Source organism: Euprymna scolopes, chromosome 46, assembly GCF_053919585.1.
Source record: "Euprymna scolopes isolate OS-2025 chromosome 46, ASM5391958v1, whole genome shotgun sequence".
In the NCBI taxonomy this organism is placed as follows: domain Eukaryota; kingdom Metazoa; phylum Mollusca; class Cephalopoda; order Sepiida; family Sepiolidae; genus Euprymna; species Euprymna scolopes.
Window position 1 is genome coordinate 52,478,171 of NC_136527.1, and position 24,559 is coordinate 52,502,729.

Genomic DNA, 24,559 nt, shown 5'->3' on the forward strand with positions numbered 1-24,559 from the left:
AGACATTTTCTTATAGAGTTGTCTCTGACGACACCGGCAGGTTGACCGGTGTTTTATTCCCTAATTGTACCTATTTACTATGCCTCCACACGGGGCAGAGTTAGACACCAGGGTCGTTTTTTAACGTAATTGTAGTCAGCATCCTTTCTATCCCAACATTTCGTTTTAAGTCATCTCCGGTAAGAAACATATTTCCTTCTTAAAGACACTTTTTAATATTTTTAACGTTATTTTTTTTAATATCATTTCATCTTAACTACGAACTTTATTTTCTTTACCCACATACATGCCCGATTGCCCGACCCCCTTACTTTTAGTTGTGTTATTCATTTCCTTACGCATACGACTCCCCATTCAGCCCTTTCTGAAGTCCTACCTTGGTGAACCAAGGGCAAAAGAGATCCAGACATTTTGCACTTAAGGGAACAGCGAGGATACTAAAAAGAGCTCTCGGTTGGTTTCAATAAAAAGCGGGGCAATGTTGGCTGCCCCATACCCAGCATTACAATCTTCAAAGGAAGAAAAATGAAAAGGGGAAAGCCTTTTATAACTTCTCGATTCTTATCTTTTCTCTTTGTGTTCTCAACAATGTTTGTTTGTTTGTTTATTTTGTTTATTCTGTTTGTTTCATTTTTTTTTGTTTCACCGTATCTACTCTCAATATGCATGTGTAAAAGGATGGCAAATGTGTATTTCAGCGGCGTAAATTATTTGACAGAAAGAAATTGGTGCTAATGCAGAGAGTGATCCGCGCTATTTTTTTAAATCATATTTCCACGCTTAATTAAAGTTTTATGACGTTTTTTTTTTATATTCAATTGTAAGGTTAAAGTACAGAATAGGTACAAAACACCCTCCCCATGTTAAGAATGGCTTTTTACATAATAACATTATTATTTCAGCACGGATCACTCTCTGCATGAGCACCTAAAATTTATAAAAAATTATTTATTTTTTAGGTGCTAGTGCACTTATTGAACCGCACTATTTTTTTTTTTTTAATAGTATTTTAACGGTTAATTAAAGTTTTATTATATTTGTTATTTATTAAATTGGATAATCTGGAACAAAGAGAGAGCCGGTTTCCTCCGCTTGACTATAGGTGGCGTTACTGTCTTTCCACCCAGTTACGGAAGCAGGGAAGCACAAAGGGTATATAATGGCATCCTTGAAATAACAATAAATGTATTTGTTATATTTTAATTTTAAACATGTTGTTTTTTTTTGTTTGTTTGTTTTTCAAACATGGTTAAGTTTTAATTTTCCAAACATTTACATTTTGTTGCTTGTTTATTTTCAAATATTTAATTTTTTTTTACTTGTGCGTTTTTTCTTTGTTTTTATTTTATTTATTTATTTATTTATTTATTTTTTGCAAGCATAAACTAAATGTTTTTGCTATATTGTTCTTTTAAACATATTTTTGGGTACAACCGTTTTCCCGCGAGTATTTTTTACGCTCTTATAATAAAAAATCAACGTTTTTTCTGTTATATTTCTTATGGACCCCCCCCTTTTTCTTAATTTTGTTTGAAAAAAAAAAAAAAGCTTTTATGTTTGCAAAAGAACAAAAAAAAAAAAAGCAAGCAAAACATATGTTTAAAATTAAAATATAACAAAAACATTTATTTTTATTTCAAGGGTGCCATTATATACATTACATACATAACTGGGTGGACATACAGTAACGCCACCTATAGTTAAACGGAGGAAACAGGCTCTCTCTTTCTTCCAGATTACCTTTAACTGTAAGGTTAAAGTATAGGTTATATAGAAAACGCCCTCTCCATTCCATGTTAAGAATGGCTTTCTAAATAATGACGTTATTATTTCTGCACGGATCAATAAGTGCACTAGTACCATTTTTTTTTTAAATATAAAACAGATTATTAGATTCCAAGACTGAAATAAAACCCGAAAAAATTTAATTTTTATTATTGTTTCAACATTTTTTTATTATTTTTTCAACATTTTTTCATTAAACTAAATGTAAAATAATTGAGGCCGCCAACTTTTTTGAAAATGTGTAAGGCTTGCCAGATTGGCCATTTTGAGGCTAAATTTGGCATTGCTCCGCTCTTGCATGGACCATTGGCCTTTCTAATGTTTGCCAGATTGGTCTTTTACGCTCTCACATGGACCATTGGCCTTTCTAATGTTTGCCAGATTGGTCTTTTACGCTGTTACATGGACCATTGGCCTTTTACGCTCTTGCGTAGACCATGGTTCCACGCAAGAGCGAAAAAAGGGCCAAATTTGGCCTCAAAAAGGCCAATCTGTCAAACTAGGCTAAATTTTAAAAGCAATACAGCGGCTTCGATTTATAGTTTTTTGCCTGTCAAATAATTTACGCCGCTAAACTACACATTTGCCAAAAGAATGAAAAGCATAAACAAATCGAACTTACTAGAGGATATAATGACTTCCGGTGAATGCTGGAAAAATATCCAGTAAATAAAACGTTGTTTAGTAAATCGTTATTTGTATTTTAAACTAAATATTTAATCGTGGTTTATTTGGTGGAAGGCATTTTATTTAACTTAATATGAAAATCGATAATAAACTTTAAAATATCAATTATTGAATGGATTTTATTATTTCCTTTTCTTTAAAAACTCATTTATTTTTATTTTTTGTGGATACATGTGTCCAATGACAACGATATGATGACTAAAATCACAAATTATTGTCTTTTTAAATTAAAAATAATGCATGAATTTCTGTTTGCTTTTTTATATAAAAATAAAACATTGTAGATGTTAACAATTAAAAAATAGTTTTACTATTTCAGGAACATTACGATTAGTAGTATTCATTCAATATTTTCACAAAATTAATATAAAAAAAATATTCAGAAAATATTCACATTCATTTCAAGTCACGTGTGACAATCTGTTCATAAAAATCAGTAATCTTAAACTTCACGAGATCCTCATTTATGAACCTGCATAATGAACACTCGTTACTAGAAAGCATTTACGTTTGAACGATTTCAATTAATATTTCTAACACGTAAATAAATGTTATTTCATCTTAATACAGTGATTTTGAGTTCTTTGTCAAGTGTCATTATTTTCCGGAGTTATTTCTATATTTTTATTTTATGTATGTGAGGATGTGCCTTGATGAAAACCTATTAATCGTTATACATTTTGTACATTCATCTTTAATTATTAACTATTAATTGGTGATCTCGTTAAATGTACTTTTAACGGTCCTGCAGATACTCTACTACTTTTCCTGCACCTGCAATCTCGCACCTAAAAATTGATCGATCCCAATCGCCACACACATAGAAGTTAGTAACTATCTTTTTTTATTTTAAGACTTCACTTTACTAATTATTTTTTAAGCCGACGTGAAAACATTTTTTCGGGTTTGTATTACTGTACACATAGATTCGAAAAAGTTGTCAAAAAACAAATATATAACAAATAAATGTTATCAAAGGCAAGATAAGTTACTTTTCTACCAAACTGAATATATTTTTCGTGTTTTTATTCAATGTAACATGTCTATTCAGCTCGAAAAACATACATTGTTTATCGGTGTATTGGAAATTTCAAAATGGCGTCCGACTCTCTCTTTAACACGGTATGTTCGGGAAAAGGTGTTATAAATAATAAACTAGACAAAATACTATTAAAAAAACACCGAATATATGTCAAACTATGTCACGGTAATATATATTGAGCGAGTTTCTAACAGTATTTTGTCTAGTTTTATATTTATACCACCTTTTCCCGAACTTACCGTGTTAAAGAGAGAGAGTCGGGCGCCATTTTTAATTTTCCAATACATCGGTGAACACAGTATATTTTTCGAGTTGAATAAACATGTTGCATTAAATAAAAACACTGAAAACATATCTAGTTAGGTAGAAAAATAACTTATCTTGCCTTAGGTAACATTTATTTGTTATATATTTGTGTTTTGACAACTTTTTCATTATAAACTTTTTTCACGTGTAATTTTTCCCCATACAGAGATTCACTTAAGACTTTAATCTTTCAAATACAATCAAGAAATAATCGGAAATCTATAAAAATGTTTAGCCGACTTTCTAAACTATGTTTGCCTATCAGTTTACGCCATTAAATTGCACATACCATGCAAAGAATTAGAGAATTAATAAAGATGAAATTTGTAATCTGTTCTCTCTCATGTAAATATTAAAATGTTAAATAAAATAATACTAATTTTATCCGTGACATTCACCAAATTGATCGGCTCGATTTCGAAATGATTTCATTTTTTATTTTCCCTCTTCAATTTTGTTTTCTACGAACTTGCTCTTCTGTTCGCCATCTTGAATGTTAACTTGAGCTTGTAAAATCACATTTGAAAAATCGTTTCCTTTATAAAAGCAGATAAAGTTCATCGAAAGCAGAGTATAAAACAAAAACGTAAGAATTACTACATGAATTTAGTATCGATTTTTGCGCATGTGTAGAATACGTTAAAAATGTAACTAAGCGAACAATCCTAATGAAAATGAGATTTATTGTTGAAAATTTTTCGCTGTGAATTGTTTTTGTTTTCAATACTGACTTTAACATAAAAAACAATTTCTTTGTCGTTTACAAAATAAAAAAAATAATTTTATAGATCTTAAATGTTTTTAACTGTTTCACAAGTTTAAAGTAAAAAAAAAATGTCTTGTTTTTAATTTTTTTTTTTCAGCAAATTATTTTATAGTATTTCGGGTGTGCTTCAAAAGTCGCACAGAGAATTATTTTTCATGATATGAGGAAATTACTTGTTCAAAAAGTGGGGATCAGTTTTCCGTATAAATTTAATGTAAAATAAGCACCCACTTTCTAACCACATGGTGATAATTTTTTTTATCTGTTTTGTAGGCCTGCCTGAAAGCCGTTTTGGTAAATTGTTATTTACTTTCCAGCTGAACAATCATATTTAACCTTACAACTTCGATAGGTTTTTGGGTATGCTGAAAACGAATATCACTTTAAAATTTGCTGCAAACAAGTATCTGGATATAAAAAAATGTAATTGTTTGTTATCAGTGGTGGCCAATTCAGTATGCACTTGCACATACAGAATTGGCCACCACCGATAACATAAGGAATTACATTGCTTAATATTTGGAAAACTATTGTTTGTGGTAAATATATGTGTGCACTTGCACATACAAAAATGGTCATCACTGATGACATAAAGAATGACACATATCTGTATACAGATTATACTTTATTTTTGTTCTTTAATACCTTCGTCTCTTTATTGAAAGAGGAAATCAGAAAAACAAAAATATTCTCGCTCAAAAAAACAAAAAAATTATCCCCTTCCTAAGTGGGCATAAAGTGGGTGATCATTTTATGTTTAATTTATATTTGAATATGATCACTCACTTTTTGAAAAAGTAAATTTTTCATATCATGAAAACTATTTCTCTGCACCGATTTTAAAAGTATATATTTGTTTTCAGCATCCTCGAAAACATAAAAGTCGTCATTGTAAAGGATTTGGGGAAGGGGTGGAAAGATTTTAGACATTAAGCAAAACAACAAACCTTATAAATAGTGTTGACTAAATTAAAAAAAATAATGATTCTTAAACAAATTACAATATTACAGTTCTGATATTTTTAGATGAGGAATGATTCTTTGTATTATTTAGATTATTAAGACTAATGTTCTCATCTTGAGTGTTATTTATTATGCAAACATTGTTAAAATAACACTTGTCGAATATTTACTTACTGGATTGTGATAGTACACTTTAACTTTAATTCTGTTTTAAAAAGTGAAGTCGATATAAAATTGAACTATTTTGTATTTTGGGAGACATTAATTGTGATAGATGAAAACATTTGAATTATTATTAATGGGTTTTCATAAGTGAATATTCTGCATTTGTCATGTGCACAGTTTCACTGAGAAATGACCTTTTATTTGCGTTTCCACTTTTTCGACCATTTGTTCCTCTCACGGCATATGAGTTAAAATACGTCTGATTGCTGTCTTTTGAATGGTATCTTATCCCTTTTTCTGCCTTTTTCTCTTTCCTGTGACATCAGTATACGTACACTTGCTTCATTTGCATATGTGCTAAGATGGTGGCTGCTTATTTTTTCACTAGTCAGCTATCCTACAGCTGCTTCTGATTTTCTCACATGAGCACCATGCACGTTGTATTAGAAGAACATCTGTTTTTGGATAGCTGAATGATATATGCAGCATTTAAATAAAATCTGAATATTATAACTCAAATTTCTTTCATAATTTATTTCAGCTGGTAAGACCCTTCTGAAAAGTTGTTTAATCCAGGTATTTTGAAAGTTAAAAAAACAAGGCCGATAGCTATTGCTTGCGTGCTCTCGTGTAATGAATGAATGTGTGAATGTAGGATTGACAAGAAATTCTTAATGATAAACTAAAATGACCGAAAAATGGGCTGAAATGACTTAAATAAATAAAAAGTAAATGACTTAGAATGACTTTAATGAACTTAAGGATGAATTGAATGACTTGAATGCTTAAAAAATAACTGAAATCCTTAAAAAACAACTTGAATGATCTGGAGAATGACTTGAATGGCTTTGAGACTGACTGGTTGTAAAATGGGTGATCATTTTACATAATATTAATTCAGAAAAGTGATCCCCCACTTTATATCACAAAATTATTTGATTTAGGGAAGTTGAAGCGTTATATTATGTGGAAAAAGTTACAAACATAAGTACAGCATGTATTAAGAACAGAGACTACACTTTGATCTTGGCCAAAAAGCCAAGAAAAGGGTATTTATTTGCTCCCCCACCGAGCAAATTGAGCACAAGGCCGATTTTTAATGAGAGGAGTGAAGGGAAAATAAAGACCAGCTCCCTGGGGAGTAGGGGAGCTGGATAGTGACAATTGGTATGAAGGGTTGTCCATACATTGACCAAGGTCTTATATGTGGGATTGCCCCCACATATGGTCTTTGCTTGCAGTATCTGCCGGACAGATACTACACTTTGATCTTGGCAAAAAGGCCAAGAAAAGCTGTACTTATTTGCTCCCCCACCTAACAAATTAGGCACAAGGCCGATTTTTAATGTGAGGAGTGAAGGGGAAATGGGGACCAACTCCCCGGGGAGGAGGGGAGCTGGATAGTGACAATTGGTATGAAGGGTTGCCCCTACATTGACTAAGGTCTTATATGTGAGATGGTATTTATTTGTTCCCCCACCGAGCAAATTAGGCACAAGGCCAATTTTTAATGTGAGGAGTGAAGGGAGGGGGAAGGGAAAAAGGGGACCAGCTCCCGAGAGGTGGGAAATGGGAGCTGGTTAAAGGTCAGGCATGTGGGGTTGCCCCCACATCTGGTCTTTGCTTGCAGTATCTGCCGAAACAGATGGTATTTATTTGCTCCCCCACTGAGCAAATTAGGCACAAGGCCGTTTTTAATGTGAGGTAAAAACCAGCTCCCCTAAAAGGGGTCACTCTGGTTACCAAAAATAATAATTGTCCCAGTATAGAGGGTTTCCCCTCCATTGACTGGTACAAATTATCTTAAGTGCAGTATCTGCCGAAACAGATACTACACTTTGATCTTGGCTAAAAAGCCAAGAAAAGCTTAAACAGCTAAGAATAGTATCTATTAACAACAGACCTTTGATCTTAACCAAAAAGGCCAAGCACAAAAGTGTTACCGACAGACCGACCGACAGTTTGACTTCTAGAGTCGCTTGCACGTGACTAAAAACTGATATTATTTTAGTTTTTCAATAAGTGTGATTCATTATTAATTTTTCTTGGTGTTGGATTGTATGTTTCATTGTTAATTCTTCTTGTTATTTATTACTACTGCTGTTCCTCCCCTTTTGCTATTGTTATGGACTTTAATTTTTTTTTCTGGTTATGATTGAAGGTAGCCTTTTTTCCATGGAAATTAAGTAAGGAAGTGTTATCATCCTCTTGTTACTTGTATGAACTTTTATTTTTCTTTCGGTTATGAGTAAAAACTTGTGTATCTAACTTTTAGATCCCTAGCCATGTGTTATTAAATTTGGATACATTTCAAGTGTTACCTATGATAATCATCTCGGAGGATGTAAGCAAGTAAAATTTTTAATCCCCTTACTAATCTTGAGGACAGAGAGGGTAAACTGCTAGTGATTGTCACAAGGAACAAACATGATTTTTGTTCTATTTGGATATAGGCCACCTTTTCATCGCTTGCTAAAAGGACATCATTTCTCAGAGCAGCATGAAAAAAATTTAATCATTTCCTGACATATTTCCCCTACAATCATATGAAACTAACAAAAATTCCTTCTCTTCTCTACCTGCATAGGTAAAACTCTCCTTTGTCCATATAGGAAAAACAAAAGAAAGAAGTGACAAGATATGCAATCAAAAACACAAATTAAACAATTCTCCTCACCATGTGGTAGGTCAATCATCTCGCAATCGAGTTACTTAACTTCCTGGAAGCTGCATGATTGGTCCTAGGGATGAGGTTTTGGTTGGAGTCTAAGTGTATATAAAACGAGCTACAGGCGGAAAATGTTGGTTTCTTTCGTATTTCACCTCTCTTAGCCATCAACAAAATTATGTAATTAAAAACAATACATTAAGATGGTTCTAATTAAAATACATGACTACTTTTTCAAAACTTTAAAATTGACATCCATTGTGGCTATTGCTTGTCAATCCCAGAGTGGTATGATCACTGTTAAAATGGGTCAATATTCTATGAGATATGCTATTGATATTCTTAGCTATCAGGGTTGTGGAGTCAGATTATGAAAGTCTGACTCCGACTCCTAGAATTCCTAGAATGCTGACTCCGACTCCTTCAATATCTTAGACTCCGACTCCAGGTTTGTCTGGGATATGTATGGGATACAAGTGCAACGAGTTCATCAGAACACATTCCACAGAGATGCAACATTGTGACGATGGGAAAAGAGCTGAAGCTTAGTTGATAAAGTGGGATTAGATTGACAATTCTTTTAAAACCTATCCAGGAGGAAGAGATTAGTGGTCGGTGCAGCAGCCCAGATGTGGCAACAATACTCCATGCATGACCGAATGTTGGCCTTGTAGAGGTACGGGATACTCTCAGGTGTGAGTAGTCTTTTAGCTCGATAGAGGGAACCCATCATCTTTGCAGCAGTCTTTGCAATATCCTCTATGTATGTGTTCCAGTTCATATTGCCTACAATGTAAAATATAGTAAAATCGTCCCAAAAAAGGAGTTTGAGGGTAGAATTCTCAGGTAGGGTGTTATTTTTCATTGATATAGGCGGTTCAAGAGGCGTTTTGTAATTGTTAAAGGAGACCAGCTTAGTTTTACTAGCATTAAATGTTACTACTCATTTGCATCCCCATTCAACTATGGACTGGAGGTCATTTTCTTATGATTCTACCATTGTCTTAGATTTGTGTACATCTGTTTCCCCTAATGCATGTTATAGAGCATTGTATCATCAGCAAATATACTCATCTTTATTTTTTACATAGGCATCACCACTTATCAAGGCCCAGAGACCACTCGAGGATAAGGGTTAAGAGTGTACAGTAGTCAATTGAACAATATAGTAATTGTTAGTAATAAAAATTAGGTAAATTTGTTAACTTAAGTGGAATGGCTCATCAAGAACTTATTTACGTTGGACTTGAAGACAACCACATTGTAGTCAGCTGGAAAGCAGGAGAACAGAAGACAGTCCCACAGGCGTGAAGTTCAAAGAAAGAAGCTTTTTTCATGGAGTCTACGTTTAGGTTTAGGCACAGATAAAGAGTGAGGGGAATTATTGAGTGTTTTCAGCTAGATGAGTGTTTCTTGTGAAAGTTTGGTGAGGGGAGACTACAAATTGAAGTTCAGTCGAGCACTTGCCATGAAAATAACGATAAAGCAGAGACAAACTCGCAACATCTCTTCTGTGAGATAGCGGTTGCCGAGAAGAGAAAAGGACATCTCCTATGATGCTATGAAGTCTATTTGGAACTCTATCAAGACAGGACAAGTCCTTTCTAGCAGCTCTTGCCATAATGTGGCAACAGTACTCCATCCTTAGACGTACCTGTCTCTTATATAGATAGAGAATTGTATAAGCAGTGAGATATCTACTGGCTCGATAGAAGGATCCCACCATTTTTCCAGCAGACTTGGCAACAGATTTAATGTACGTGTTCCATTTTTGATCAGGAGTAAAGGTCAAGCCCAGAAGCTTATCAAAATATGAGACCTCCCCAAGACGAGTGCCATTCATTTCAATTGATGACAGATGGGGATCAGAACGCTGATAATGTAAAGATAAAAGTTGGGTTTTAGATGCATTCAAAGTAACCAGCCACTTCTTTCCCCATTGTACTACATGCTCAAAATCAGAGGAGGGAGAATTGGAGAGCACTTGGTCGTTTACGTTCTTAGATGTGCTACCATAGATAGTAGTGTCATCAGCATAAATGTCTATGAATGATGTCAAAAGCCTTTGATACATCAAGAGCAATTGCCCTAGAAAGGTTGCCTCTGTCGAGTAATTCGCTAATCCTATGAGATATAACTGTAAGCACATCTGCAGTAGATCTAGCAGAATGGAAACCATGTTGTGTGTTACTAAGAAGGTTATTTTTGCTGAGATTATTGGTTATTTCTCAATTTATTATTATATATTATTATATATATATATATATATATATATATATATATATATATATATATATTAATTATTAATGTCGAAACGTTGTGAAAACAACAGCTAATAAAGATGAGAATAATAGTCCGAAATAAAAATAAATTAATATATATAATGCTCATGTCAAAAATGAATTCCAATTAAGGAAAAATATATATACCAATTGGTACGGACCCGACTATGGAAGATCAGATAATAAATAAACGTGGATTTATAAGATCAAAGAATCCAACTTTGATCGCCCTTCGGGGCCTGTGGCGCAGTTGATAGAGAGGTTGAATCTCTATGGTTCCAGATTAGCAATGTCTGAAGATAGCGGTTTCAATCCTACCCAAAGCGGGCCAGAGGCTTACTTGGCCAAAATTTGGTGAGACAACAACTATGAATGGCAGTGATTGATGAGAATGCAGTTTGGAGATTTGAAATCCTATCTATCGCAGTTACCACCTGATGAAGGTCAGAGCAATAGTTGGCCGAAACGTTGTGAAAAACAACAACTAATAAAGATGAGAATATAGTCCGAAATGAAAATAAATTAATATAAGTTTTTTGGGGGTTTTAAGGCTTTTTTCAGTAAAGTTTTTTTGGGATGTTTAAAACGCAATTGTTAGCTTTTTTGTTTATTCACTTTCTTCCAATTTGAAAGTCGCCTCCTTCCACTCTAATAGCGCTTTTTTCATTGGATAAACGAATGCACACTCAATGAATTACAAAAATAGATAATCAGAAAAAACTACCGATCACCAGAAAATACTAAAAAACATTACATAATAAACAAATGAAAAAGTCGATTTACTGTTTAAACATTTGAACAATGATAAGCTTAAACTGATGATTTCTGTTGCCCGATCCATGGTTCTCGGGAATTCCCAAGAATCCGTGTCAAATTATGCAAGAGTACTGAATATTTTTTAAACAAAGAATATAGATCTTTCCAACCTAAACAATTCTCTCTCACTTGTTCATCTTCCCCACTTCAAAACTCCAAACCTACTCTAAGCCTTTTTGAACGGATCCTATTATCATCTTTGACATCCAAGTGATGCAAATAGGCGATAACTCAAAGTCATGCAACATGCTAGTACTCTCATCTCCATCAATAGTATGTCAGACTCTTCATCTGGCTTTTCCTGTTGACCTCGACTCTTTTATATTGTGATATCAGTTTGTCCCATGGCTGAATTGCTATCTGACTCAGTGGACTCCATCGGAGAAGCCAATGTGGTCGTTCTTAATGGTATTTCCGTTTTGGGAATGTTCTATTTCTTGATCGATGTTGTCAGCAGATGTGCTGCATGCACCTTTATCATGAGCATGTCAACTGATCGTTAATACTATATGAGACGGAGCCTGTTTTATCTATGACCACATAATTTGGTTTCCAACATACATCTAACTTTCCTCGACTGTGGTGGTTCTTATAATAAACCAGATCTCCAATATTAAAATCTACAGACTTTGTTTTCTTATCCGAGTTCTCTATCAGTTTTTCCTTGCTTTCGAAATGTTATCCCTTACAAAAGTAAAAGATTGATGCATCTTTTGTAGAGTGATCCCGTGTTGCTGATTGCGATAGTATACTCTGCCAGGTAATAATATATTATCTAATGGCAGGATCACTGATGTTTTTCTTTCTCGGTTGGTATGGTCATCCTAAAATACTGTTCTACATCATCCACCCACCTCCTGTAACCACGTTTCCTTCTACATTGCAACGACACTATGTTCCTGTTATCGATCTAATTACTGACCCCACTGCCTTTTTCAATTCTGAATTCAGTCTCTGCAGGAAGTGTAAAAATAGCTGCTTAATTATAACAATAGTAAATGCTACTGACGAAAGAACAAAATAATAATACAACTCAAAATCAATATTTATTAAGAAACACAAAAGAGAGAAGAAAAAAGTTTTAGCATATATATTTTTTGTCATGTTATGCACGTCACACACACAAACACACACACACACACACACACACATATATATATATATATATGTGTGTTGTCTATTTAACATATGTATATATTGTATGTTGTGTACAGAAAGTTGTTACATGAGACAAGTCATCGGTACCGTCGGTTTAAAGCCCTATAATTAGGACCGTTTTAGATATCCATACCAAGCTCTCTTCAGCCAATACGCATCTATATTATAACCGGAAGTGGAATATATATAATATATATATATATATATATATATACCTCACGAATTCACGTTTAACTCTCGTTTTGTTTTATATCCCCCGATTTATTTATCGGATGATGATGATTTCATTAACTTTAAAAGTTGAATTATTTTAATTTTAAAATCTAATTTCGATTGAAATTTTTTATATATAAAATTTGTTTTATATATATATATAGATATATATAACGATTTATATTTTAAACCAATATAATTAAAAAAATCTATTTTTTTATATATAAAAATTCAAACAAAGTTTATATCAATATCGATTAAAAACGTACAATTTCATTTAATTATATCAAATTACGTTTAAAATTTTCAGAATAGGTTTTAAAATTTCTTTTAAAATTTCAACTCTTTCAAGCTTTGGAGAAGTGAGTATTTATCTAGCCTAAGAGATTTTCCAAGTATATCAATACTATTATATTTTTCCTATAGTTTTAAAATGGAAACCGATTATAAATTAGATTTTTAAAATATGATTTGTAAAAATTTATATAATACAATAATTTAAAATCTATAATACAATTACGATTAAAATCTAATTTTACCGACTAAAAACAATTTTGCGTTTACATGTTTACTAAAGTTTTTTTTACATATATATATATATATATATATATATAATCAAAATCTAAGTTTTGTCTTTTTCACTGATCCAGCTTATTAGGAGTGCTTTCCTTCTATGTATACAATTTTTCAAAGATTCACTCCTCACATTTAAACACCTTATTTGTGGGTCATGAATTGTCTGGAGAATATGGTATTTTTCCGCATTACAGAGCGGGCATTGACTTAATTCCGAGGCATATGTTAGTTTGTGCTCTATTCTTCTCCATTTTATGGAAAAAGGTGTATCTTTTTCTTTAAACCCTCACATCTTGGTAGCTAATGCTGTATTTATCCTTGTTTTAGCTCTAAAGGAGCTCATGTGTGCATAGTATCTTTGTTTAAATTGGCCTTGTGTCATACCTATATATTTTTCCGGTATATTTGTAGATCGGTCCGTTATTGTGGCCTCATAAACAAAGGATTCAGCTTTACAATTGCCCTTCAATGGACAACTATTTTTGGTCATGCAAGAGCAGCCTGTGTTATCTTTCTTGGTTCCTTAGATATAATCGACTTGATTGATATAATCGACTTGATAGATATAATCGACTTGATAGATATAATCGACTTGATAGATATAATCGACTTGATAGATATAATCGACTTGATTGATATAATCGACTTGATAGATATAATCGACTTGATAGATATAATCGACTTGATAGATATAATCGACTTGATAGATATAATCGACTTGATTGATATAATCGACTTGATAGATATAATCGACTTGATAGATATAATCGACTTGATAGATATAATCGACTTGATAGATATAATCGACTTGATAGATATAATCGACTTGATAGATATAATCGACTTGATAGATATAATCGACTTGATAGATATAATCGACTTGATAGATATAATCGACTTGATAGATATAATCGACTTGATAGATATAATCGACTTGATAGATATAATCGACTTGATAGATATAATCGACTTGATAGATATAATCGACTTGATAGATATAATCGACTTGATAGATATAATCGACTTGATAGATATAATCGACTTGATAGATATAATCGACTTGATAGATATAATCGACTTGATAGATATAATCGACTTGATAGATATAATCGACTTGATAGATATAATCGACTTGATAGATATAATCGACTTGATAGATATAATCGACTTGATAGATATAATCGACTTGATAGATATAATCGACTTGATAGATATAATCGACTTGATAGATATAATCGACTTGATAGATAGAATCGACTTGATAGATATAATCGACTTGATAGATATAATCGACTTGATAGATATAATCGACTTGATAGATATAATCGACTTGATAGATATAATCGACTTGATAGATATAATCGACTTGATAGATATAATCGACTTGATAGATATAATCGACTTGATAGATATAATCGACTTGATAGATATAATCGACTTGATAGATATAATCGACTTGATAGATAGAATCGACTTGATAGATATAATCGACTTGATAGATATAATCGACTTGATAGATATAATCGACTTGATAGATATAATCGACTTGATAGATATAATCGACTTGATAGATATAATCGACTTGATAGATATAATCGACTTGATAGATATAATCGACTTGATAGATATAATCGACTTGATAGATATAATCGACTTGATAGATATAATCGACTTGATAGATATAATCGACTTGATAGATATAATCGACTTGATAGATATAATCGACTTGATAGATATAATCGACTTGATAGATATAATCGACTTGATAGATATAATCGACTTGATAGATATAATCGACTTGATAGATATAATCGACTTGATAGATATAATCGACTTGATAGATATAATCGACTTGATAGATAGAATCGACTTGATAGATATAATCGACTTGATAGATATAATCGACTTGATAGATATAATCGACTTGATAGATATAATCGATTTGATTGATATAATCGACTTGATAGATATAATCGACTTGATAGATATAATCGACTTGATAGATATAATCGACTTGATAGATATAATCGACTTGATAGATATAATCGACTTGATAGATATAATCGACTTGATAGATATAATCGACTTGATAGATATAATCGACTTGATAGATATAATCGACTTGATAGATAGAATCGACTTGATAGATATAATCGACTTGATAGATATAATCGACTTGATAGATATAATCGACTTGATAGATATAATCGACTTGATAGATATAATCGACTTGATAGATATAATCGACTTGATAGATATAATCGACTTGATAGATATAATCGACTTGATAGATATAATCGACTTGATAGATATAATCGACTTGATAGATATAATCGACTTGATAGATATAATCGACTTGATTGATATAATCGACTTGATAGATATAATCGACTTGATAGATATAATCGACTTGATAGATATAATCGACTTGATAGATATAATCGACTTGATAGATATAATCGACTTGATAGATATAATCGACTTGATAGATATAATCGACTTGATAGATATAATCGACTTGATAGATATAATCGACTTGATAGATATAATCGACTTGATAGATATAATCGACTTGATAGATATAATCGACTTGATAGATATAATCGACTTGATAGATATAATCGACTTGATAGATATAATCGACTTGATAGATATAATCGACTTGATAGATATAATCGACTTGATAGATATAATCGACTTGATAGATATAATCGGCTTGATAGATATAATCGACTTGATAGATATAATCGACTTGATAGATATAATCGACTTGATAGATATAATCGACTTGATAGATATAATCGACTTGATAGATATAATCGACTTGATAGATATAATCGACTTGATAGATATAATCGACTTGATAGATATAATCGACTTGATAGATATAATCGACTTGATAGATATAATCGACTTGATAGATATAATCGACTTGATAGATATAATCGACTTGATAGATATAATCGACTTGATAGATATAATCGACTTGATAGATATAATCGACTTGATAGATATAATCGACTTGATAGATATAATCGACTTGATAGATATAATCGACTTGATAGATATAATCGACTTGATAGATATAATCGACTTGATAGATATAATCGACTTGATAGATATAATCGACTTGATAGATATAATCGACTTGATAGATATAATCGACTTGATAGATATAATCGACTTGATAGATATAATCGACTTGATAGATATAATCGACTTGATAGATATAATCGGCTTGATAGATATAATCGACTTGATAGATATAATCGACTTGATAGATATAATCGACTTGATAGATATAATCGACTTGATAGATATAATCGACTTGATAGATATAATCGACTTGATAGATATAATCGACTTGATAGATATAATCGACTTGATAGATATAATCGACTTGATAGATATAATCGACTTGATAGATATAATCGACTTGATAGATATAATCGACTTGATAGATATAATCGACTTGATAGATATAATCGACTTGATAGATATAATCGACTTGATAGATATAATCGACTTGATAGATATAATCGACTTGATAGATATAATCGACTTGATAGATATAATCGACTTGATAGATATAATCGACTTGATAGATATAATCGACTTGATAGATATAATCGACTTGATAGATATAATCGACTTGATAGATATAATCGACTTGATAGATATAATCGACTTGATAGATATAATCGACTTGATAGATATAATCGACTTGATAGATATAATCGACTTGATAGATAGAATCGACTTGATAGATATAATCGACTTGATAGATATAATCGACTTGATAGATATAATCGACTTGATAGATATAATCGACTTGATAGATATAATCGACTTGATAGATATAATCGACTTGATAGATAGAATCGACTTGATAGATATAATCGACTTGATAGATATAATCGACTTGATAGATATAATCGACTTGATAGATATAATCGACTTGATAGATATAATCGACTTGATAGATATAATCGACTTGATAGATATAATCGACTTGATAGATATAATCGACTTGATAGATATAATCGACTTGATAGATATAATCGACTTGATAGATATAATCGACTTGATAGATATAATCGACTTGATAGATATAATCGACTTGATAGATATAATCGACTTGATAGATATAATCGACTTGATAGATATAATCGACTTGATAGATATAATCGACTTGATAGATATAATCGACTTGATAGATAGAATCGACTTGATAGATATAATCGACTTGATAGATATAATCGACTTGATAGATATAATCGACTTGATAGATATAATCGACTTGATAGATATAATCGACTTGATAGATATAATCGACTTGATAGATATAATCGACTTGATAGATATAATCGACTTGATAGATATAATCGACTTGATAGATATAATCGACTTGATAGATATAATCGACTTGATAGATATAATCGACTTGATAGATATAATCGACTTGATAGATATAATCGACTTGATAGATAGAATCGACTTGATAGATATAATCGACTTGATAGATATAATCGACTTGATAGATATAATCGACTTGATAGATATAATCGACTTGATAGATATAATCGACTTGATAGATATAATCGACTTGATAGATAGAATCGACTTGATAGATATAATCGACTTGATAGATATAATCGACTTGATAGATAGAATCGACTTGATAGATATAATCGACTTGATAGATATAATCGACTTGATAGATATAATCGACTTGATAGATATAATCGACTTGATAGATATAATCGACTTGATAGATATAATCGACTTGATAGATATAATCGACTTGATAGATATAATCGACTTGATAGATATAATCGACTTGATAGATATAATCGACTTGATAGATATAATCGACTTGATAGATAGAATCGACTTGATAGATATAATCGACTTGATAGATATAATCGACTTGATAGATATAATCGACTTGATAGATATAATCGACTTGATAGATATAATCGACTTGATAGATAGAATCGACTTGATAGATATAATCGACTTGATAGATATAATCGACTTGATAGATATAATCGACTTGATAGATAGAATCGACTTGATAGATATAATCGACTTGATAGATATAATCGACTTGATAGATATAATCGACTTGATAGATATAATCGACTTGATAGATATAATCGACTTGATAGATATAATCGACTTGATAGATATAATCGACTTGATAGATATAATCGACTTGATAGATAGAATCGACTTGATAGATATAATCGACTTGATAGATATAATCGACTTGATAGATATAATCGACTTGATAGATATAATCGACTTGATAGATATAATCGACTTGATAGATATAATCGACTTGATAGATATAATCGACTTGATAGATATAATCGACTTGATAGATAGAGCCGTTGAGTAACTAACTTTCACAGTATTTCTATTAAACATTTTATGCGGTTTGTGTTTTTCTGGAAAATGCTTATCTAGAAGTCTAAGAAAAAAAGTCCTACTCTAGTTTTTGTATTCAATGAGAACGGAGATAAGAACCAAATTATCTTCCGTCTCCTATTTCGTTTTTTTATTTTATTTGTTATCCTGAGTTTAAATTTTATGTTTCCCTGAACCCACTTTTATGTAGTGCTTCGTTATAATATGGTGCTCCTTGTTCGAACACTTCAGATGAATAAGATGGGAAGTGAAATAGAAATGTTGTGAAAATAACACCCAAGACGAGAACAGTATTCTGAAGAATCCAAATAATATGAATAATCATCCTCATCTCTAAAATGAATAAATGTAAACAAATTTTAGTTAAATATTTGAAAATAACATCCAAGACGAGAACAGTATTCTGAAGAATTCAAATAATATGAATAATTATCCTCATCTCTAAAATGAATAAATGTAAACAAATTTTAGTTAAATATTTGAAAATAACACCCAAGACAAGAACAGTATTCTGAAGAATCCAAATAATATGAATAATCATCCTCATCTCTAAAATGAATAAATGTAAACAAATTTTAGTTAAATATTTGAAAATAACACCCAAGACAAGAACAGTATTCTGAAGAATCCAAATAATATGAATAATCATCCTCATCTCTAAAATGAATAAATGTAAACAAATTTTAGTTAAATATTTGAAAATAACACCCAAGACAAGAACAGTATTCTGAAGAATTCAAATAATATGAATAATCATCCTCATCTCTAAAATGAATAAATGTAAACAAATTTTAGTTAAATATTTGAAAATAACACCCAAGACAAGAACAGTATTCTGAAGAATCCAAATAATATGAATAATCATCCTCATCTCTAAAATGAATAAACGTAAACAAATTTTAGTTAAATATTTGAAAATAACACCCAAGACAAGAACAGTATTCTGAAGAATTCAAATAATATGAATAATCATCCTCATCTCTAAAATGAATAAATGTAAACAAATTTTAGTTAAATATTTGAAAATAACACCCAAGACAAGAACAGTATTCTGAAGAATCCAAATAATATGAATAATCATCCTCATCTCTAAAATGAATAAATGTAAACAAATTTTAGTTAAATATTTGAAAATAACATCCAAGACGAGAACAGTATTCTGAAGAATTCAAATAATATGAATAATCATCCTCATCTCTAAAATGAATAAATGTAAACAAATTTTAGTTAAATATTTGAAAATAACATCCAAGACGAGAACAGTATTCTGAAGAATTCAAATAATATGAATAATCATCCTCATCTCTAAAATGAATAAATGTAAACAAATTTTAGTTAAATATTTGAAAATAACACCCAAGACGAGAACAGTATTCTGAAGAATTCAAATAATATGAATAATCATCCTCATCTCTAAAATGAATAAATGTAAACAAATTTTAATTAAATATTTGAAAATAACACCCAAGACAAGAACAGTATTCTGAAGAATTCAAATAATATGAATAATCATCCTCATCTCTAAAATGAATAAATGTAAACAAATTTTAGTTAAATATTTGTAAATAGAAACGATTTTGTTAACAAACCAGTATTGATTAAAACTATACTTATTTTATTTTGAATTTCATAAATTGATATTTATAAAAATCAACATAAGAAATTCAATTTTACCAAATGAAATATATTTATATATAAATCCTCATCTCTAAAATGAAGAAACAATGACAGAATGTAAGAATTTTTAGTGAAATATTTGAAAATAGAAACAAATTAATTTTGTTAACAAAGCAGTATTGATTAAACTATTAGCATTACAAGTTGATTTTATTTTGATAATTGTTATTTTATCATAAGCCATAAATTATAAATTAAGATGTACAAATTTCAATTTATTTTAAATTGGCGCATGATATCATGCAGTGGGTTTTCATTCATGAACAAAACTAGGTATTATACTGGTATTTGAATATAGCTTTATTGAGAGTAGATATTTACCACTAAAATCTAAATCTAAATCATTTCAAACTATGTAGGACTTTTGAATAAAACCCTTCCAAATTATACCTATACTTAAAAAACTGACTTAATCCAATAAAATCATGCAATGAAGTAGTCTTATCATTGATCTGGATAGGACATACGAACATAATCCACTCCTATATTCAAAAAGTGAAGAGTGTCCCAAATATATACCATATCACAACCCTTATGCAGTGAAACACCTTTTACTTGACTGTTATGACCTCACACAAATCTATCAACACTACTAAAAGACCACAAACTTACAAGAACTCTTTGAAAAAGAAAAGCCTTAAACGATTCTAAATTTACTAAAAAGAGATAACCTTTACCATAAAATATAAATGCCATCAAATGAGAAACTATTCCAAAAAATTACACGAATATACCCAGTGAAAATGGATTCCGAATTATCAAAACTTTTTAAAACTTATATACAGCATTAATTGAGCCAAAGAAGGTCGATATGCTGGTTGAACAAAAAACGTGAGAATTTTGTATATATTTGTGCGTTCAAGAGAAAGATTCCAAGTTCGACGAAATAGAAACGTTGTGAAAATAACAAGAAGAGAAAATTATTCTAAAGAATTCAAAAACATGAATAATCAATCTAAAATGAATAAAAGTAACAAATTTTTAGTAAAATTTTTGAAATTAGAAACAAATTAACTTTATTTACAAACAAATATTGATTAAAATTATACGCATTTATTTTGAATTTCATGAATAATCAATTTATATTTATATGTGTATTGATTTTTATCAATACATTAAATTCAATTTTACCAAATGAAATATATTTTTTAAAATTTATTGTATATTTTCAGAATTTGCAACAATGAAAAGACATCCATTAATGCATCAGGTGGACCATTCGTCATTTATGATTTCAATAAGTGTATAATAATAAAATTTGTTCATATTTCATCATATTATTGCATGTGGAATTAGATGCGAGCAAACATGGGAGACAAACCTCATTCTTGTGAAGTATGTGGTTATTCATTTGCATGGAAGTCATATTTGTTGCGTCATATGAAAACACACACGGGAGACAAACCAAATTCTAGTGAAGTATGTGGTTCTTCTTTTGCACGGAAGTCACATGTGTTGCGTCATATCAAAACACATACGGGAGATGAACCACATTCTTGTGAAGTGTGCGGTTCTTCTTTTGCACTGAAGTCAAATTTATTGAGTCATATGAACACACATACGGGAGACAAACCACATTCTTGTGAAGTATGTGGTTCTTCTTTTGCACATAAGTCAAATTTGTTGCGTCATATAACAACACATACTGGAGACAAACCACATTCTTGTGAAGTTTGTGGTACTTCTTTTGCACGACAGTCAACTTTGTTGCGTCATATGCAAACACATACCGGAGAGAAACCACATTCTTGTGAAGTATGTGGTTCTTCTTTTGCACGACAGTCAACTTTGTTGAATCACATGACAATGCATACGGGAGAGAAACCACATTCTTGTGAAATATGTGGTTCTTCTTTTGCAATAAAGGCATGTTTGGTTAATCATATGAAAACACATACGGGAGAGAAACCACATTCTTGTGAAGTGTGCGGTTCTTCTTTTGCACTGAAGTCAAATTTATTGAGTCATATGAACACACATACGGGAGACAAACCACATTCTTGTGAAGTATGTGGTTCTTCTTTTGCACAGAAGTCAACTTTGTTGCGTCATATGACAACACATACTGGAGACAAACCACATTCTTGTGAAATATGTGGTTCATCTTTTGCACGACAGTCAACTTTGTTGCGTCATATGAAAACACATACCGGAGAGAAACCCCATTCTTGTGAAGTATGTGGTTCTTCTTTTGCACGACAGTCAACTTTGTTGAATCACATGACAACGCATACGGGAGAGAAACCACATTCTTGTGAAATATGTGGTTCTTCGTTTGCAATAAAGTCAAGTTTGTTTAAACATATGAAAACACATACGGGAGATAAACCACATTCTTGTGAAGTATGTGGTTCTTGTTTTGAACAAAAGTCACATTTGTTGAGTCATATGACAACACATACTGGAGACAAAGTACATAGCAAGCATACCCGGTGAACCAAGTGCAAGTGAAATACAAACGATTACACTAAAAGGGACGGCTAGAATCCTGAAAAGATCTCTTGGTTGGACTCACTCAAATAGGGGTAAATGTCAGACATCTGGTTGGATGTCCCATCCCCTAGAAGAAAAAGTTTAAGAAAAATGAAAAAAAAGAGAGACAAACCACATTCTTGTGAAATATATGGTTCTTTTGCATGAAAGTAGGGCTTATTGAGTCATATGAAAATTCGACTTTGTGTTGTCATCTGATAATGCACACGGGAGATAAACCACATTGTTGGGAAGTATGGTGTTCTTTTGCAGAGAAGTCAAATTTGTTGAGTCATATGAAAACACATACAGGAGAGAATTTACATTGTTGTTAAGTATGTGGTTCTTTTACAAAGAAGTCAACTTTGTTGTGTAATCTGCTTACACATTCATGAAACAATGGTGACCTTCCAGTATCAATACGTCAAAATGCTATACAGCATCATGGAACAAGACTTACAGAAAATTGGAAAAATGCAGCAAACCACAGTGTAGCGAGTGTTTTCTGTATTTATTCACCCAAATTAGGAAGGCTGTATAGACTGGCTTAAAAGAGGATATCGCTAACAATATCAGGACAGAATTTTGTAATTTCTCTGTATCCAAGCTTGATGACCAATTCCAAGTGCAGATTGTACCACAGTTGTCACATTCTGCTAAAGGATTGCTATTATATAATGGAATACGATGGAATGTGTAAATATATTACGATCTGTCAAATGTTAAATATTGAATGCTGTAACAATTCTTTGGAACAATAGTTATACATTTTATACACACTATACTATGGCTGCGATAACGACAGCTACGTTTCTTGGCTAAACAGAGTGAGAGGAAAAATAACGAAATACCATGGCCTTACAATATAGAAAAAAGGTAAATACAAGACATTTCATGGGATGCGCCATCACCAGCCTAAAAAACTAGTTAAAAAGAGACAACCACATTCCTATGAAGTATGGCGTGCTTTGCATTTGGGTATGTCATATGTAAAAACATACGGAAGACAAAAGAACTTTAAATTCAAATATTTATGTATCTCATATAGAGTTCAACTGTGAACCCCAGGTAGGGAGCCCCTTGATTTCTGAGAACTTCGACCGTGGAAAATTGTAACCAAAAAGACGAAAATATATGAAATATACAAACTGGTTCTATGCAAAATCCTAAGAAATATTTAAACACAATTCCTAAAAGACAAAACCTTATAAATTATAACAACTGTACATGTTCGTGTTGACTTGCACACGTCTGTAGCATGCTTTCTTCTAATATGTCCTCTATTTGTATCACGTCTGTTTTTATTCATCTGTCTCATTTGCATAGAAATGGCGACGTTCTCTGTCGGTCTCATGACCGACACCCATAAAACCAACTAACCATTCTAGTTTTTTTGCGTTTTTGTTACTCAACTGACCCATTGAAGCACACACTCATACCAGCCAAGTATGTTTCGATTTGCTCCACAAAATAAAAACTGAAAAGACATATTTTTGTAATGTAGCTCTTCTGTTTTAAAACTAAAATGAAAAAAATGTTAAAAAAGTAAA

General features: G+C 31.4%; 1 protein-coding gene and 1 pseudogene across 1 annotated transcript; one reads left to right on the plus strand and one right to left on the minus strand.

Moving 5' to 3' along the window:
• Positions 1 to 59: 59 nt before the first annotated feature.
• LOC145270418 (uncharacterized) lies at positions 60 to 24,559 on the plus strand. The gene is made up of 2 exons (XM_080126059.1): positions 60 to 179; positions 21,710 to 24,559. The coding sequence occupies exon 2, from the start codon at positions 21,834 to 21,836 to the stop codon at positions 22,971 to 22,973; it is 1,140 nt and encodes a 379-aa protein (XP_079982185.1). The 5' UTR covers positions 60 to 179; positions 21,710 to 21,833; the 3' UTR covers positions 22,974 to 24,559.
• LOC145271868 (U2 spliceosomal RNA) lies at positions 7,438 to 7,582 on the minus strand (annotated as a pseudogene).

What these genes read in the sequence shown, in the direction of transcription:
- LOC145270418 (XM_080126059.1), top strand. Translation starts at nt 21,834, where the DNA reads ATGCGAGCAAACATGGGAGACAAACCTCATTCTTGTGAAGTATGTGGT.